Source organism: Maniola jurtina, chromosome 7 (genome assembly GCF_905333055.1).
Source record: "Maniola jurtina chromosome 7, ilManJurt1.1, whole genome shotgun sequence".
In the NCBI taxonomy this organism is placed as follows: Eukaryota; Metazoa; Arthropoda; class Insecta; order Lepidoptera; family Nymphalidae; genus Maniola; species Maniola jurtina.
Window position 1 is genome coordinate 8,698,785 of NC_060035.1, and position 19,113 is coordinate 8,717,897.

The 19,113-nt window shown below is 34.2% G+C and overlaps 2 protein-coding genes across 7 annotated transcripts; one reads left to right on the forward strand and one right to left on the reverse strand.

Moving 5' to 3' along the window:
- Window positions 1-254: 254 nt before the first annotated feature.
- LOC123867160 (repetitive organellar protein-like) lies at window positions 255-6,682 on the reverse strand. Of its 2 annotated transcripts, none has more exons than XM_045909066.1 (7): window positions 6,523-6,682; window positions 6,191-6,262; window positions 4,712-4,830; window positions 3,777-3,953; window positions 3,393-3,578; window positions 2,647-3,308; window positions 255-2,182 (listed from the first exon to the last, which is right to left on the reverse strand). In XM_045909066.1, the coding sequence occupies exons 1-7, from the start codon at window positions 6,577-6,579 to the stop codon at window positions 381-383; spliced, it is 3,075 nt and encodes a 1,024-aa protein (XP_045765022.1). In that variant the 5' UTR covers window positions 6,580-6,682; the 3' UTR covers window positions 255-380. The 2 variants fall into 2 exon arrangements, with proteins under 2 accessions (XP_045765022.1, XP_045765021.1); XM_045909065.1 differs by having other exon boundaries at window positions 4,712-4,842.
- Window positions 6,683-7,724: 1,042 nt separating this feature from the next.
- Window positions 7,725-18,880, forward strand: LOC123867175 (zinc finger protein 729-like). Of its 5 annotated transcripts, none has more exons than XM_045909095.1 (9): window positions 7,727-8,054; window positions 9,588-9,673; window positions 10,834-11,098; window positions 12,401-12,503; window positions 14,077-14,274; window positions 15,972-16,125; window positions 16,509-16,572; window positions 17,689-17,835; window positions 18,433-18,880. In XM_045909095.1, the coding sequence occupies exons 1-9, from the start codon at window positions 7,902-7,904 to the stop codon at window positions 18,706-18,708; spliced, it is 1,446 nt and encodes a 481-aa protein (XP_045765051.1). In that variant the 5' UTR covers window positions 7,727-7,901; the 3' UTR covers window positions 18,709-18,880. The 5 variants fall into 5 exon arrangements, with proteins under 5 accessions (XP_045765053.1, XP_045765055.1, XP_045765051.1 ...); XM_045909096.1 differs by having other exon boundaries at window positions 7,728-8,054; window positions 12,401-12,497; XM_045909097.1 differs by lacking the exon at window positions 17,689-17,835 and having other exon boundaries at window positions 7,725-8,054.
- Window positions 18,881-19,113: the final 233 nt, after the last annotated feature.

Sequence of the window (19,113 nt, forward strand, 5' to 3'; positions counted from 1 at the left end):
CAACTTTCTAGCTATTACGGTTCACGAGACTGCCTGCTGACAGACAAACAAATGGACAGGAACGGAAAGACCCTAAAAGCGGGTCCTTTTCGTCATTTAGGGATCATTTGATAGCTAGTATTTGATCTCCCCTAGGTACAACGCGTTGACAGCATCTTGATGTTTTACCGGGAACACTATAATATTTGGTATTTTGTACCAATAGTTATGCCAGGTAACATAGGTATAAAAATTTAAATACAGATAAAAGTAGTTGCTATATACAATAAAATAAACATGGACCTGTTTCTTTGCCTAGAATCTTAGATGTTTACTTACATACGTATTGCATTATAATAAAATACTAATAAATTAATCCAGAACAACTAACATTTAACAACTTAAGAAGGCTTCTTAATTTTTTTCCTTCGCCTTTTAACGAAAAGCCTAACATCTGGAACATCTGCTTCATTTAAAATCTCACCTGGATTTGACGCATTACTCACATTAGATGACAAATTGATATTTGCACTTATCTTGCTAGCATCATTTGATACAGGATCTAGTACTACTGTAGATATATCTACGTGCTCAGTTTTGTGAGGTGTAGAGGTGGCTAACGCGTTTATATAGTTGAGCGCACATGATTTCATGCTTGCTTCATCATTATTTATTATTTTTTCAGTATTTTCAATAGTACATTTTTGGCTACCCTGCAATAAATTACTTTCGGAAGCGTATTTTGGTTGTACCCCAGTGGATATGATGACAGTCTTCACTATTTCTGGATCATCATTTTTTGTAGCCTTTTGATGTAAATTATTTTCAAGAGAACAATTTGTAGCTGGAATTTCATCCAAATCTTTAGGGACTACAAGCTTTTCAGCATCATTTTTCGCTTTTGCTATACTTGTTTTGTCATTCGATTGGTCTTCTGGATTAGTCGGAAACGCACTAACTTCACTCGCATTAGATTGTACACTATTGACATTTTCAACACTTAGATCAACAGCATCCTGAGTATTATCAAATATAGAGGCATACTTGACAGTCAACGGAAGCTTAATATCAGGAGTGGAAATTCCTAAATCATCGGGTGTTATTAAACTACTGCTGTCACCAAATAAGTCGCTAAACTTATGTTTCGTTTGTATCGAAATCACTGGCTTGCTCTGAAGTTTAGTGAATGTTTGCAATTTTTTGTTTTGTTCTTTTGCTTCAGTACAATTTGCACCTTTTAATTCTGTTTTCTTTTTAGTTTTGCGATTTTTACCACTGTCCCGAGAGGAATCTTTTGTTACTTTTTTTAAATTCAGAGGTTTACTTTTTTCTTTTGGTTCTCTATTGTCGTCTTTAACCACAGGCATGTCACCTTCTTGTTTATCATCTAGGGAAACTACGGACAGTTTATCTTTAGGCAAGATTTTTTTTGATTTCTTAACATCATTCTGTGTATCCCGACTTTCATTTGCCTCGTCGCTCAGTTCTAAATCTTCTGCAAGAGTACAGCTTGCAGCTGTTAGCGTGTTTTCAGGTAGTATTGTGTTCATTTTTGACACTTCACTGTTCTGGTATTGTTCTTCAATGATTACATTTTCAGTATTGAGAGTACTAACTTTATCGTGTTTTTCTACTTCTTGCCTTTTAATTTCATCACAACAATTATTAGCAGATTTTTGTTTCGTTGACAAAATATCAAAATCCCCGTTTTTATTCCTTTTAGTTATTTTATCGGGTTTTTTTCTTTTTGGTATTTCGTATTTGTTAATAGCAGGGTTCATCTTATTAGAATCAAGAACTGTCAAGCTATTCAAAGTTTTGCTATGGTCTTTATTAATCTTTTTATGTTCATGCATTTTATCCCTATCATTTTCTTTTGTGCAATAAGCTTCATCATCTTTTAAGCTCTGAATTTCACCAGATTCCAGTGAGTCATTTAATAAGGGTTTATCAATATCCAAGTATATTTCATTTACAAAATCGTTATCAGTTTCTTCAGAAAATCTTTCAGTGGGTAACGTTGGAGGTATCATAAATTTTTCTATGTTTGGTATTTCCCATGAAGAAACATTAACAGGTTTTATATCAAAATCTTCACTAACAACAGTTGACAAAACTGTTATCCCTTTATTGTTCTTTACGACATATTTTTTACTTGAAACTCTAGGGTCTTCAAGGAGAGTTACAGCTGTGTGTTTTATTTCTGTGAATAAAATAATTTTAAACATACATATTATTAAGCTCATTTTTCACTACGGGATATAAATTATATTATAGACCGGTCAAAATAGACCAGAAATCTCGGAGATATCAGTGTACGTAGGTAGAAAACACAACTCCTCCATTTTTGAAAGTCGGTTAAAAAGTAGCCTATTTCACTGACAAGTAAGAGTAACACTCTTACTTGTCAGTGAAAGTCCCGTCAAAATAGGTCCAGCTGTTCCGAAGATTAGCCCGTTCAAACAGACAGACAGACAAACATTTTGAAAACGTGTGATTCAGTTATGGTATCTGTCAAATAACCATATGAAATATGGGATAGTTATTTCGAAATTAGAGACAGACACTCCAATTTTATTTATTAGTATAGTGTAGAATTATTTATTAATTTAGCTTTTAGATATAAACTTTTACAAAAACAAACATATATATTATAGGTATAGGTACCTTTAATAATCTGTTGAGGTAATGCACTCTCAATATTAACATAATCAGGCGATTGACAAGATGTAGGTTCAATAAAATCTTGTTTCGTAAAACTGCTTCTCAAACCATGTTCTGTCTCCTTGTCATTATTTGAAATGTTTTCTTTTATTAAAGCCTTTTTATTTTGATCGGTTTTGTAACGTTTACTACTTGGCTCCTCTAGCTCATTTCTGATTTTATGTTTTACTGCAGAGTTATCGTAATTATGAGGTGAATGTCTCTGCTTATCATAGTAATTTTCTCTCTCAAAGGTCCTTCTATCTCGACTTTTAGAGCGGTTATACCTATCGGTAGGGGAACTCCTTAATATTGTTTGTCTGCTATTTGTATAATCAGCTCTTGATTTATGGGATTCTGAATTATCCTTTGTATATTTAGAACGATACTTTTCTGCACTACGCCTGGTATATTTTGAACTAGATTCATACCTGTCATTTGTATATTTACCATGATCTGTAAATCTATTTGTTTTACTGGCATAAAATCTATCCTTACTGGAAAAGTTGTCTCTACTTCTATATTTATCATACTGTCTACTATCTTCTCGTAATGGTGATTTCCTTGTGTTCTTTAAATGGAGTGCCTCAAAATCATCATCTGAACTAAATATTGGTTCTATATTGCTAAAAAGTAAAATTAGCTTATTATAAGTAAGTATAGATAATAATTAAATACAAAAACTGTTTTATAAAATTACAAAAACTCACCTGCAAAAAGGCATTGATTTCCTTCTATTAGTAATTTTTGCTCCTTCACTTTTCATAGGAACATCTTTATGGATTTTGTTTGTTAGTTTTTTGTTAGTGTCCCTTAATTCTTCATCTTCACTAATGTTAGGTTTATTTTCCAAAGTTGAAGTAGTGTCTTCTGATTGAGTATGGGTTGAGTTGATTCTAAAAACAATATTTAGTTAAGTTTTCTTGTCCAAAAGGAGTGCCTTGTCACAACAATTGTATCACATACCATTTTCATTTGATACTATCAATTCTGAACCACCCCTCAAAGTGTGGACAAAAAGACAATATTTACTTTCTACCTAAATTGGTTTTGTATAATTGAGCAGGAAATATATATTAACAACAAAATTATACCTGTCATTTTTCAGCCTATTTTCCTCATTTTGATTACCTGATGAAGGTTTTGGCTGTGGTGTAGTCTCAATTTCATAACTTTTCTTTGATCGCTGAGTATTATTTATATTGAACCTTCTATTGTTTGAAACATTTTTATTTGTAGTTTGTAGTGTTTTTATTATTAACAAGTCCTTCCTAAAACACAAAAAGAAATACAAAGCTTTATCTCAAAGATTAGTTTATTAACAACATATTTTGAGCATCCTTTAACTTCTTAACTCCCGTAGTGTGAAGTGACCTTATCCTAATCTACCACAAATCAAAAGCCAAAAAGTTGTTAAATATCCTGATTTGTCCAGGAAGTTTCTTATACCATTGAATGAGTTTAGTCCTCCAGCTCCACAACTTTTCATCAACTAATGAGACTTACCTGTCAAAACAGTCTTTGTAAAGAAAAATGAATTACTTATTAGTTCATAGTTAGAATTGGTTCATATTTAATCTACTTCCTTTAATTCAACTAAAATAATTATTCTCTATCTAGACATTGATCTGTAAATAGCTGCATATAAGTTTGACAAGATTCATTTCTGTTCAGTAGTTTCAGTTTGAAGTGTGCACAGATAGATTGACAAAAAGTAAGAAAATATTTGGGATCTATATTGATGATAATGTATTCTTTGCTTAAAATAATCACAAAACTAGCTGATTCCCGTGACTTGGTCCACGTGGAATTTAGGTTTTTAAAATCATGTGGGTGTGGGGGTTGGTTTTCTCACGCTCCAGGTCCTTAACTATATCTATGTAAAATATCATGCTGATCATTTGCTCCATTGAAGCGTGATGGAAGGACAAATCAACAAAGAAACTTTCGCTTTCATAATATTAAATATGATAATATATAGTAGAAATCGTTCAGATATACTTTTATTAAAAGTACTACAAAAACTTACTCTGTGTTAAGAGATTTAATCATCTCAGCTTTTCTTTCAATTTCTGCACGCGCTGTTTTTAATAATGATGAATAATTCTTCTCCAATTTTTTGTACTCAGAGTTTAACTTATCAAAATCCTGCAAAATATTCTACAATATCAATGCACATCTATTCTGTAGATAAAAGAATAAAACCTGTATTAATCAAAATAAAACATTTCCTTCACGTCTTTTTCTTTAACCCTCAAAATGCGCTGGGTATCTATGTAAGTTTCTATTTATTGATACAATGTATAGACATATTTTTAAATTTAATTCTAACCCTGATGCGATGGGATTCCCCATGTACCCACTAGTGGGAGAAGTCGGTGGGTGCACCAAAAGTTAGAGGTTCATTATTTTGATTCTAATAATATATGATATATTCTGGCACTAAAAACTAAAAAATTTGAGTCTTGAGGCTCATCCAAAATTTCACTGTAGATAATCCAAACTAATGAATAAAAATACAGTGTAATGGCCAGTTTAACCAAAAATTGCAAAATTTTACTAGTGGTCTTAATAGTTGACACCCTATATAGTATTAGTTTTATCTAAGTTGTGTGTAAGGTTAACTAGACACAGTACTAGAAACTTTTCAGGTATAATATGGAACCTCATCAAACTGTATACAGTGGGCCCCCCCTAATCCGGCCCCTGTCTAATCCGGCACCCCCTGTAATCCGACATGTCTGTTACATTGCGACATGTACTATTATTGGATATTTTTGACAATCTTCTTATTTTAATATGTACATTTGTGTGTACATAATTATTTCCTAATATAAAGTTATTATTTTTTGTAAGTTCTATAGCATTAATGATGTTAATATTGTTTACTTTACTAAATTTGACATACATCATGAAGTACTTCAGAGTAAATATATACATATAACATATAGAATCTTATCATTGAATCTGTAATTTGTCGGATTACAAGGTACTCTTTTGTAAACATTTCCGGTTTATAGGGGGTCTTAGTCAGTACTCTATAATCCAACAAATTCGATAGTCCGACACAGCCCTGCAAAATGTTTGTCGGATTACTGGGGGTACACTGTATATAAGGTAAAACCCTAATTGTGGACATGTTCTTCTATTGCTGACCCATTGGTGTCCACATTTTTATGACTATCAGTTTTCATAACCAAATATGAGTAGTCCCTCCGATGTCAATTTATCAAATTTTAACTGTATATCTATGGCTACAGCCATCCAAGTCAACACAGTCAATTGTGTATAGGTAAATTTCAAACAGTTTAGTAAAGCAAAGAATTCACAAAACAACCTTGTTTAGCTGATGTTTATTGATTACTTTTTTGGTTAATAAACTATGGAACCTTTCATTATCGAGTTTTGACACGCACGTCACCTGTGATTTTTGTATAAATTCTTCAAGTTACAGTAAATAAAATATATTTTCATAGGTTTGTAAAAAAGTACTTTTTATATTACTTACCATTTGCAAACGGGTCATAGCACTAGAATATTCTTCGAGTTTGGTCTTTAGCTCTTTATTTTCATTTTTCAGCTGTAAAAGACATGGATTTAACTTGGTAAAGTTATTAGGTAACTTGATAAAGGAAACGTATAAACAAAAACATTACAAAAGTATGCGGACTATTATTAAAAATTCGTAAGAAATAACCATATATATCACAATATTTACATACAAATTAAAAATTATTTATATTCAATTTATAATAGTCGAAGTGAATAACAAATAATAGTATTATTGGCGCTAAAACCATCGTAACTCTTGTTCTAATAAAACTCTTACATATTACTAACCTCATCTATGATTTTCTCATCGTAATAATTCTCCAAATTATCGTACAAATCATCCATTGTTCAACCAATTATTTTTCCAAAAAGAAAACCACATAAAACTGGAAAAATCAAAATGTGTGAGTCTGAAACGAAGTACGAACCCGAGTTACAAAACACAGGACATAAACACAGATCACTTTTTTTTTTCTCTCTCGTCTGGCTTTACAAAGATTAGCCAATGTCAAGTTTGTTTAAACTATACAAGTATGGACCCCGTCTGTGCCGGCGCTCGCCGACACACGCACGGCACCCCCTTAGAGCGCTTTCCAGTCAGTTTTAACAAAAAACACACCAAAAATCAAAATGGCAGAGCACGCCCGCCAGCTAACACCAACACAGACGAAGTGGACGAAGTCCACACAGATCACTATATACCAGTAAAATTGAAACAAAGAGTATGTACTATGTAATCACTACGAAAATGCTGTCATTACTGTACGTCTGTACCAAAGAGTATGTAATCACCGTGAAATCAAATCACTACGTTTATGTCCGTATTCTGAGGTCTGGTGATGCTGTCATAGAGATATTATTCAGAGTGATTCAGAGTTATTATTATGGTGCATGTGGTGCATGGACGGATCTGCTCGCGAAATTCAAGTTTAATTTGGTTTTTCGCAATTTGTATACAAGTCAAAGTAGGCTTATGGTACTTTACTAAAAAGAAATTAGTCATGAGTTTAACATGAGTTACAAATAATTAGTCGATACTATAACTAATTTATAAAACAGCTGAACACTTTCAAGACATATCTACGCTTTCAAGTAATTTTTTTTATGTAAACCTGTGAAAATGATACTGCCATTTGCGGAATTAGAATACCATAAGCCTACTTTGTCGTATTAGTGAACGGATTGCAAAAAACCAAATTAAATTTGAATTTCGCGGGCAGATGTGCTATAGAACGGTAGTTACCTGCTCAAAAAATTGGCACATTTGACCAATCCATCGACCAATCTCAAATCACACAGTGCCTATAGAGATAGTATAATGGTATAATTAATGCCTAATCAAAGAACTGTGTCAAAGAGTATGTAATCGCTACCTACCACAGAATACTTTTTACATATACCTACGTTTCATAATTAACTAAACGTAGTCCAAAGAAAACGTACCTAGTGATTATATTCTCTTTGGTCCAAAGAGCAAGTTAGTCAATCACCGACCAGAAAAAAGGCTCAATTTCAGTCAAAAAAAAAATAACAAAAAAGTTAAGTTTTGATCACGTTTTGATCATTTCACTTTCGATTTTAACCCACAGATTTCTTGTATCTTATTTATTCCTAATGATTCTAATAAATGATCAGTGCAGTGTATTAGATTATGTTATTGTTTATTAATGTCCTCTTTCATTTCGATCTATTTGAAGATGGATAACAACGATAACAAATGCAGGATTTGTTTCGAAAGTAAAAGAAACTTATGTTCAGTTTTTGAGACTGATCAAGGATTATCATATGCTTTAATGATAGCATTAATTACTGGAATTAAGGTAAAGTTTCATTGTGCATCTATTATTAAAGTATAATTTGAATCACTGGACACTGGAATGTATACAATAATGGGCTTCTCTAATCAAGCATGAAGTGAACTTCTAAGACTACAACACAATTCACACAGTATCGTACATACTACGAATCCGAAAAAAATTGTTTGGTAATGTTTTCTCTGATTAAAATTTTCAAAATGTATATTTTAATGTAGAGAAATATTTCAGTTACAATTTTATATATTATTGTTACTTATAAACTCTTTTTTCATTGAAGTGTTACATTAAAATATCGCTCAATAGCTCAACGGTAGAGGAGCGGAGTGAATTCTGAAAGGTTGGCGGTTCAAACCCCACCCATTGCACTATAATTGTTGTACCTACTCCTAGCACAAGCTTTACGATTAATTGGAGGGGAAGGGAAATATTAGTCATGAATAGTATGACTAATACTCTTATAAAAGAAAAAACTCAACCTAGTCTTCAGTGGCGTAGCGTGCCTTGTCGGGGCCCCGTATAAAAATTTTTTTGGAGGCCCTTATATGGAGGTAAAGATTTTTCACAAAAGAAAAAAAATATTGTGAGAAGTAATATTTATTTATCACATAATTTACCCATTTTACAAATAAAAATCGAATTTTAAATATTCACTCTCCTTGCCTTTTTATCGGCAAACTGATTTATTAAATCATTTATGGCTGATGATGATTTTAGTTTTTCTAAAGTTTCTGCCTCTATGGACAATAGTGAGATGTCTGACAGCCGTTCTTGTCCCATCGAAGTTCTTAAGTAATTTTTTATTAGTTTTAATTTTGAAAAACACTCCGTGGTTTAACATCCAATGCAAAGTACAACAACGTACACGTACATCGCGATATCGATGAAGGATTCCCGGGAATTCCCCGCTGAGTTGAAGATGAAGTAAGTAAAACGGGGAAGTCCCGCAGCCCGCCATAACGATGTAGTGTTGCCAACTTTTGAACGCACGCTTAAGGCGAGAAAAAAAGGAATTGCTTTATAGAATTTTGTCATTTGTAAAATAAAATAAATTAGAAAGTTTTTATTCTTTTTCCTTACACACTTTGGGGGCCCCCGTGGCCCGGGGGCCCCGTATAATTGATACGGCAAATACGGCGGTAGCTACGCCCCTGCTAGTCTTATCTAATTCCTGTACAAATCGTGCCTGCATCAAATGATGCCAAGCATACTGACTGCTTTCCGCGCTTTACACTAAGGCTGGTCCTTTACACAAAATGAGTCAGCCCTCCTGTCATCAGATGTGGCAGGAAGGCTGGCTCTATGTAACTCATGAACAAGCTGGCATGAACAATGTAACTCTTGATAAGAGAGCCATACTTGCGCCGCTTAACGATTTCAGCCATTTATTCTGCGGCTCCCGGTCTTGATACTTCTACCTGAACTTACTATAAACTGAAGTAAAAAAATACCTGTTACAGTGCATTGAGCAGTTAATAATTGTAAACAATATAATAATAAATAAATATGTTACATATAATTAATTTCCTACTGTTTCAGATAGTAAAAGATAAAAAAGAATTGTTATGCCTACTCTGTAGAAGGAAGCTTAAAGATTTCTATGAATTTAAACTTTTGATTGAAAGGTTTGGTATTTTTTTTCTTAGATAGATATTTCTATGTTATAAATCACACTAATATTATAAAGGAGAAAGTTTGTATGTGTGTGTGTGTGTGTGTGTGTGTGTATGTTTGTTACACCTTCACGCAAAAACTACTGGACGGATTGGGCTGAAATTTAGAATGGACATAGATTATACCCTGGATTAGCACATAGGCTACTTTTTATCCCGGAAAATCAAAGAGTTCCCACGGGAATTTTAAAAAACCTACATCCACGTAAACGAAGTCGCGGGCATTAGCTAGTAGTAAAATAACGCTCATTTTCAAAAGTAACAAGAAACATCTATTGGTATAGATTGTATCTTGGAAACTGACATGGGCCACTTTTTATTCTTGAATGAAAGAGTTTCCACTGGACTTTTAAAAACCTAAATCAACACAGACAAATCCCCGGGCTTATTTCAATTGACTGTTTTGTTTATATTATTAACTTTTTTACCAGACTGCGGCAAAGTCAAAGGGAAGGATGATGATTTTAGCAGTCTATTTATGTATGTAATATGTATGTATGTTTGTATCCAGATTCTGTGTGTTCCACTGCAGTGTCTAAACTACTTGGCCGATTTTAGGACATAGACTGATTTAGAATTTTATCACACTAATATTATAAAGGCGAAAGTTTGTATGTGTGTGTGTGTGTGTGTGTGTGTGAATGTTTGTTACTCCTTCACGTAAAAACTACGGGACGGATTTGGCTGAAATTTGGAATGGAGATAGATAATATCCTGGATTAGCACATAGGCTACTTTTTATCCCGGAAAATCAAAGGGGTTCCCACGGGATTTCAAAAAACCTAAATCCACGCGGGCGAAGTCGCGGGCATCGGCTAGTACAAAATAAAAATACCCTAGGGAATACAGATGTCACATCAAAAAAAGTGGAGGTCTTCAAAAATTTTTTTTGCTATTGTATCGAGTGGAATGTCAAATGAAATAGGAGACAATTCTGAGCTTATAGATATAAATGTGGATAGAAAAAATTTTACTCTATTATTTCAGCATTTATTAAGATGATCACAGTAGAGTTTTAGTATTCAACTTTGTCTTGTGTTATTTAATTTTCTTATATGATATTTTCCAGCAAATATACTCATGTATATATATATAGAAGTATTTATTTTCAGATCTGATGTAGAACTAAGTAAACAGTCAAAGGTATTCAAGTTTAACACAATAGATGAAATAAAAGTGGAATTCGACTCACAACTGAATCATATAGAGCCAGAAAACGTTGCATCAGATTACAATAATTTGTTTAAAAATGAAAATGACTGGGTTTATTACAATAACACATTGATTAAAAGGCTGATTAAACAAGAGAGAATAACAGTGCCAATAGAAGAGTTTCTTGACACAATAAAATCTGAAGGATTTGAGGAGAATGGTCATGTAAGCTCCACCCTTGTTCTTCCTTCTTCATTCTACCACAGAACAGCAGCATGAGAATTGGCATCCTTATGTTGTCAACATCTAGTCTACTTGCACGAATCGTTTTTAGTCATCTTTCTAAGGTTTGGAAAACCCTTCAGGTGTTTGTATTTCCTTGTGTTCGTATAACTTAAGTACATTCAAGGCAAGGGGAATAGGCTGGTGAAATCTAGGTAGGCTTGCTCCAACTTAAACCTCATCATGGCTTTCCTTAAGGCATGATTGTCGTCAAGCGCAAGTCTATCCTGTAATAAATAAGGCTGTATAGGATATATTCATTACCTAGTTCTTTTGGGCATGGACTGCTATCTTACTTGGTGTTGAGTGCCAATTATACAGTCTAAGATGGAAGCCGGCTAATCTAGCAATTTTATTAAAATCATCCCTCTAATTGGTTTTATTCTTCATGGCCTCGTACTAAAACGCCTATTTGCTTAGCGGCAAGGCTTTGCAGGTAAAATTAGTGGTGACTAACCAGACCGAACCAGTGGAGCCAATTTAGTTTATGAATTTCCAAATTGACCCAACCGGAACTGAAACCTAAAAACCACAGCGCTCAGCACTGCGTCAAGAGGTCAAATAATAAATAGCAATAAATTATTAATAACTTGGTGATACCCACAACTTCGTTCGCGTGAATATACATAGTTTTTTTTAAATCCCATGGGAACTCCATTATCCATATTTCAGGATAAAAGTAGCCAGCCTATCCAGAGTATTATCTATCTGCATTCCAAATTTGAGCCAAATCCGTGTAGTAGTTTTTGCGTAAAAGAGTAACGAACATCCTTATACCATCCATACGTATAAACTTTCGCGTTTATAATGTTAGTAAGATAGGCACAACAAAATTATAAAAATAAACATAACTTATTTTTTATCCATAACTAAATTAAATTGTCTAACTTGGAGTAAAGTTCGAATCAAGCTGCATCTCAAATTCTATTGCACTTTATCTTGTAATTTTAGTGATTTTGTATTTTTCGAACCCGCATTGTATAGCGTGCAAAACTCGGGTCAATGGCCCACCTATGACGCGGCATTGACTTCGAGTGACCTATTTACGGAACGTTCGTTGACCTCTAGCATCACTCAGATGTTTTATTTGCAATAATTGTGAACTTTTAAAAAATACAGGATTTATTTTTTATTTTTTGTATGTTATGCTTTAGAACTGCAAAAATTTCATCTCCATCAAATCAAATTAAACCATAAACAGGCAAATTAGGAGAAGTTTACAAAAATTGTGATTTAAATTTTTAGGTAGATGATTATGTACAAGATTCAAATATGGGTGAAGAATATAGTTTCAAAAGAAAGAAAAAACCATCCAAGATGACAAAAAATTACAAAACATCAAGTAAGTGTATGTAATGTATTTAAAGTTGCTTAGTTTTGTTTTTATTCACTTACATAGATAATACCAAGGTTCATTGTTTCATCATTCATTCCTTTACTTGTGCTATAAGACCTACCTACCTGCCTAATTTCATGATTCTAGGTCAACGGGAAGTACCCTATAGGTTTTCTCGACAGACACGACAGACGGAAAGGCAGACAGGCAGACAACAATATAAGCGATTCCTTTGCTTACATTTTAGTTGGGCGATTGATGACGATGTCAACTCCCATAAGTACGAGGAGGCAAATGGAATCAAACATTTCAAAGCCTCTGTTTTTAGGGTTCCGTACCTCAAAAGGAAAAACGGAACTCTTATAGGATCACTTTGTTGTCTGTCTGTCTGTCTGTCTGTCCTTACGTCCGTCCGTCGTGTCTGTCAAGAATACCTATAGGGTAGGTACTTCCCGTTGACCTAGAATTATGAAATTTGGCAGGTAGGTAGGTCTTATAGCACAAGTAAAGGAATAAATCCGAAAACCGTGAATTTATGGCTACATCATTAAAAAAAAATTAAAATGTGTTTTAATTTTCAAATTAAGATAACACCAAATGGGGTTCTTTCTTCTCTCGGGGCTGGTTTCCGCACTTAAACGACCGTTTCCGACCAAATGGGGTATCATATAAAAGAGCTTTATCTGTACATTCTAAAACAGATTTTATTTATTTTTATACTTAATAGTTTTTGATTTATCCTGCAAAATGTCGGAAAAATACCTGAGTATGGAACCCTCGGTGTGGGAGTCTGACTCGTACTTAGCCGGTTTTTAATTCCGGGTATTCTGTTTTTTTTTTTTTTACCAATAGGTATCCAAATTGGCAGATTTCCAAGCGCAACATCTCATCGGCAGATAATTCCAGCAGATTTTCTTTGAGCTTGGTTGTCTTTGCCTCATTTATAGCTGCATTTAAAAATGGTCGCACGTATAGGTAGGTACGCGTATTCGACATAAAAAAAGTCTTAGTTATATAATATTTATGCGCACTATGCAAATGTATACTTTTGTATGGATTGAATATTCGTAACATCATAAAATTCATGAATAAAAATTCATGCTAGGGGGTTGTGGTATGAAAAATGTTGAAACTAAAACTAAAGGGTACCTACATCTCGTTGGCTAAAGAATCATGAAATTTGACAGGTGGCAACAGGCAATATCTTATGGTAGTAAAGAAAAAAAATCTGAAAACCGTGAACTTGTGCTTAGGTAGGTACATCACAAAAAAAATTCACAATCAAATATTAGTTCTACGTCATAGATGGCGCTGTCCGTCAATAACTTGCAGACTGCAGTGTTGTACAGTAAATTTTTTGAGCGGTAAATATATTGGTTTGAGGATTTCTTATACGTTGGTACGGAACCCTTCGTGTGTGAGTCCGACTCGCATTTGAACGTTGACATCTTATATTTGACATAAAGAAGATGATTTCTTTATTTCATCATCCTTTCATTCATCATCATCATCATCACCATTATGATCATGATCATTTGATCAACTTGATTTGTTGTAATCTACAACAAATGTTTTTTTTTTGTAGATAAGACCGTGGAACCATTAAAAGATGTAAACATAATTCGCGTTAAGCCTATTATGTTAAAGGATATAAGGCTGCTGAAAACCATCGTAAACAGTGTTGGCAAAAAGAAAAAAACCAAGCGTAAAAAAAAAGAAAGGTTATGCCCTTTCTGTGGAAAAATTTGTAAAAGTTTAAAAACACACATTCTGATACACACAGGTAAATGATGTTATGCAATGGACAAGGTATAAGTGGCCAATTCTTTCATATTTACATAATCTCTAAACTGAACTAAAATGACAGTTCGTAAATAAATATAATTAATATCCTTTATTGGTCCAAACACAAAAAAAAAACTAAGATAAAGTACCGTAGCCTCGAGTAGGGTAACTAAATATAGATGATTAAACACTGAAAAGCAGGGTACTTCCGTTGACCTAAAGCCCTAGAATGATGGGCAGGTAGCGACGTTAATTAAGGGCCCCGTTTGCTTGAGATACAAGATTTCTTATTCTCAAGAATCTATGCTTGAGATAGATTTATGCACGAAGTTGCCTCATTTGCCTAAAATTGAGATTTTTCAAGGGTCATAACTTTCAAAATAAATATAATTTGACTAAATTTATTATTTTAGAGCATAGATAATGGAAAGATAACTCGATACATGGCTTAGTTATAGATCTAGAATGACAAATCTATACATATAATAAAATTGTAGAAAAGTGGTGTCTGTACAATGGAAATATATAAAAAAAAAGTAGCAGGGGTTGTTATTATATCGATGCCGAACCCAAAATTGTAATAAATTTTTTTTTGTCTGTTTGTCTGTTTGTCTGTGTGTTTGTGCACGCTAATCTCAGAAACGGCTTATTCGATTTAGATACGGTTTTCACTAATATATTGTAGTAAGCTTCACTTAGGATTTAGTGTTTATTTCATGTCAATCGGTTCATAAATAAAAAAGTTATGTCAATTTAAAGAATCACGGCGCCTCGCGCCTGAGCGTCCGTGGCTATATAAAGCGCGAAAAGTCACTATTCCACGCGAACGAAGTCGCGGGCACAGCTAGTGATAGAATAATAGGCGTTATACGTTTTGTATGGATGAGTGCGTAAGAAGGACCTTAAAAGCACAAAGGGAAAAATCCAAAAACCATGAAGTTGTTTAAAAATTAAAAAGTGTTATTTCTTGTATGATGGTATGAAACCTTTTCGAGTGCGACTCGAATAAGCGGCTTTCCGCCTTTGTATTTCAATACAAATATGTTCCTGGTTTTTTCAAATGTGTACCATCTACTACTGAACTAATTCGTACACCCAATTTCGTCCTATGACAAAACAACATTATGTGAACTCTAGGTTCCAACTCCTCCATCCTGATGCTGAAGGCATTTTCTCCACCTAATAGAATAGAATATAATATTTTCATTCAAATAAACTTTTACAAGTGCTTTTGAATCGTCGAAATAATCTACCTACATTTACTCTTTGAATCTACCACTGGTTCAGAATGCCGTTCCTACCAAGAAGAACCAGCAAGAAACTCGGCGGTTGCTCTTTTCAAGGGTTCAAATTACAATTTACAATAATATGCAATACTAAAGCAATTGCAGCCCCGCACATTGCTGGAGCGAGTCTAATCCATGCTATTTTGTGATTTACATAATCTTCGATTGTATAATATGTTTTTTCCAGGAGCATACTTTTAATAAATTTAAACTTGTGTGAAGGCAAGTCTAAAATTGACTGTGGAATATTATTATAAAATATTACACTCATTCCCAAAAACGACTTTCTCACTTTCCTGTGGCGGAGCGTAATCAGTAAATCAGTATAAAGTATTGGCTGATGGTGCAATGCAGGGCTGAAGCTCAGCTTACTGGAACATAATTTTAGTTAGTTATTATCATTTTTCAGCGGAGAAAAAATTCAAATGTCAGAACTGTACAAAATCATTCCGCACAATGGGAAATTTACGGTATCATATTAAGAAGTCGCACTCCACAATAGAGGAAAAATATAAATGTGAACACTGTATTAACACTTTTTCTTGCAAAGGATCCATTATGAGGTACAAATATTTTAAAGTAAAAACGTTTTTAGTATGTATCGCTGTGATTTGAAACTTGATGAAACGATAGGTATAATCGACACTAATAAAAGAGACAAACACATACTTACATCTATAGAATTTAGCCTGCGAGAGAATGAGATAGAATAGGTACATTATACAGTGTTTCCTATTATTTCAAAGTTTATTTTTCATCTCTCTCATCTCATTATAAAAAATAAACCCTACAATTATACAAATCCTACTCCTGACTCTCTGCATTCGTCGCACTCTCCGCTGCGTGTAAACTGCACACATGCTTTTTTTTTAAATTAATGGATTGGAAAGGAAACAATAAGGTTATGATGATGATGAATGTCAAGAATGTGTATTTTCATTTTCAGACACATGGTGACACATATGAAAAGACAGTTTGCCTGCACATTATGTAAAAAGGAATTCAGACTGGTATGGAAATGTTTTTTACTAACCGATTTAAAAAAAGAAGGTTCTCAATTCGACTATGTTTTTTTTTGTATGTTTGTTACGCAATTACTCCGCCAAATATAAACCGATTTTGTTTTTTTTTTTTTTTTTTGTGTGGTAGGTCATACTTCCGGTGGTCCCATTTTAGTTTGGTGAAGATCTGATGACTATCTTTGGAGATAGAGAACAGAACTCTTCAACGGATAAGAGTGAATAGCTCGCGATTGGTGTAAAGGCGTAGTAAACAGTAGGTTTTTAACCAGGAATAGCTATAGGTATATTTTTTACTTTTTAGTGTTTGTGGTTATTGAAGTTGGTTTTTTTTTAAAGTCAAGTTAGCCTTTAACTGTGTTAGACTCAAAGGTAGTAAGTGATGGTCTGCAGTCTTAAATGTTAGCAGATTTAGTCTTACCTGGGAGGGCTGTGGTAGTTTTCAATAAATCCATTATTGGTTTCTATGCGGCATCATACCGCAAAGTTAAATTGCTTGGCAGCGTGGCTTTGCCAGCAGGGTGGTAACTGGCCACAACCGAAGGCTCCCACCAGAACAGAATTTGGATTCACCTCCTTCCATATTTACATTTTAATGTAAATGTCATATTTCATAGCAGCAACTACGGTGCGCGCAAAACAAGAAGTCTAATCTGAACAAGAGGCGTGTGACTGCGCACTGTACAAAAATGAATCTCCGCGGGGCTTGTGTATATTCCTTAGTCTGTGATCTGCGCAAACCGCCACGTTGCAACGTCAGATTAGATTACTTGTTTTGCGATCACTGTAAATAGGAAAGTAACGAATAGAATAAGCAAATTGCTGTTTTGTTTTCCCCCTAATAAAGAAAGAAAAAGTATTAACTTAAAGTTGATTCTGATTTAACCCATTGCCTGCCACTGACACATAGGTAAATATCACTTGCTTTAACAGAAACCTCTCACATGTTCTCAAAGGTGTGTGACGTCGTCCAATCCGCTTTTGACCAGCGTGGTAGACTATGGCTAAACACTTCTTATTCTAGTAGGAGATCCGTACTCGGTAGTGAGACGGCGATAGGTTGCTCCAGGGAAGGAGGTGATTCTGACTTAGTGAAATATTTTTCAGAAATACGCTTTAAAGCGGCATATGATGAGTCACGGTATAGGCGCTAGAACAATTCAATGTGACATGTGTACCATGACGTTCTATAGCAATGATCATTTAAAAGCCCACTACAGAGTCCACACGAGAGAGCGCCCATACAATTGCGAGGTATGATAATAATATCATATTATTACATATATCTAATTGTCATAAATCTCCTGTTTTTTTTTTAAGTGGAACTTTTCCTCCGCTGCCGACAGCCGAACTTCCGAACGCTGGCCTCCAAATTCATAGGAAGAAATACGAAGTAGGTGTGTCAGTCTGCTAGCTTTTCATTCGCTAAACTCATTTTAACGAAATTTAGTACAGATATAGCTTGCATCCCGGCGAAGGACTACTTTTTGTCCCAGAAAATCAAAGAGTTACCACAGGATTTTAAAAAATCTAAATCCAAACAGAAGTCGCGAGCATCATTTATTTGGTACAGAGACAGCTGATAAAGACACCGGAATAGAGACGAATTGAGGCTACTTTTATGCCGGAAAATCAAAGTTCCCACGGGCATTTAAAGAAATCGAATCTTACGCGGATGAAGTCGCGGGAATCATCTAGTATCTATCTAAAAATTAATAAATAGTCGTCGAATTGAACGCCTTTGATTTTTGAAGTACCTAGTTAAAAAATTTAAAACATTTAAATACTTTCTTTAGGTATTCTGCAAAATGAAAGTAACTGCTTGTTAGAAAAAGAAATTGATGGTTTCAGCTTTGTTCGCAACCCTACAGCTACAAACGCGACTTTAATAGACACTGCCTCAAGAAACATGGTGTAATAATAGACCGTAGACCAGTACATGTGATGAACGATGAAGTCCTCAAATGTGAAAAGGCTCTAATGAAAAACTTAATGTTGCGTTTACACGGACTACCAACAGAATCAGAACCGATGAATTCTTTTCAGGGGCCTCAAAAGGCGCTAGCTTTTGCTAAAGCCGTAAAAGTGATGCAAAATGGTCAAATACCAATTGATGTTCAGTTGTAAAGGCTGGTACAGACCAAGCGCGACGGAACGACGAGTAACGACGCGTACCTACGTGTACCATGAATGTCTAAATATATAAGAGGATTGATATAGACTCATGATCCATATCTTTGATGTTCAGTTGTTTCAACCATGTTCTTGACCATAATCAATAAAAATAAAAAGATTTATAGTGGTTTTTATTTTAACTGGTTGAGCCACTCTTGTCTATGGACTACTATCTATCAAATCGAGGCGCTAATATCGCCCTAGAATTGCCAAAAATAGCAATACATAATGATTTGCCTAGCGGCGGCTTCTTTTAGCTGATGAATTGTTTCGTATATACAAAGATAATAGGTATATGCCATGCCCATGCCATCGATACCTACCTATATGTCAACGTCAAACTCATCATTTTGACTA

Coding starts and splice junctions, on each gene's coding strand:
- LOC123867175 (XM_045909095.1), top strand. CDS start 7,902: ATGTCCTCTTTCATTTCGATCTATTTGAAGATGGATAACAACGATAAC. Junction 8,055..9,587: donor CATTAATTACTGGAATTAAG/GTAAAGTTTCAT, acceptor CTACTGTTTCAG/ATAGTAAAAGATAAAAAAGA. Junction 12,504..14,076: donor TTACAAAACATCAAGTAAGT/GTATGTAATGTA, acceptor TTTTTTTTGTAG/ATAAGACCGTGGAACCATTA.
- LOC123867160 (XM_045909065.1), bottom strand. CDS start 6,579: ATGGATGATTTGTACGATAATTTGGAGAATTATTACGATGAGAAAATC. Junction 4,843..6,190: donor CTATGACCCGTTTGCAAATG/GTAAGTAATATA, acceptor TTGATATTGTAG/AATATTTTGCAGGATTTTGA. Junction 3,309..3,392: donor AAATCAATGCCTTTTTGCAG/GTGAGTTTTTGT, acceptor TTTACTTTTTAG/CAATATAGAACCAATATTTA.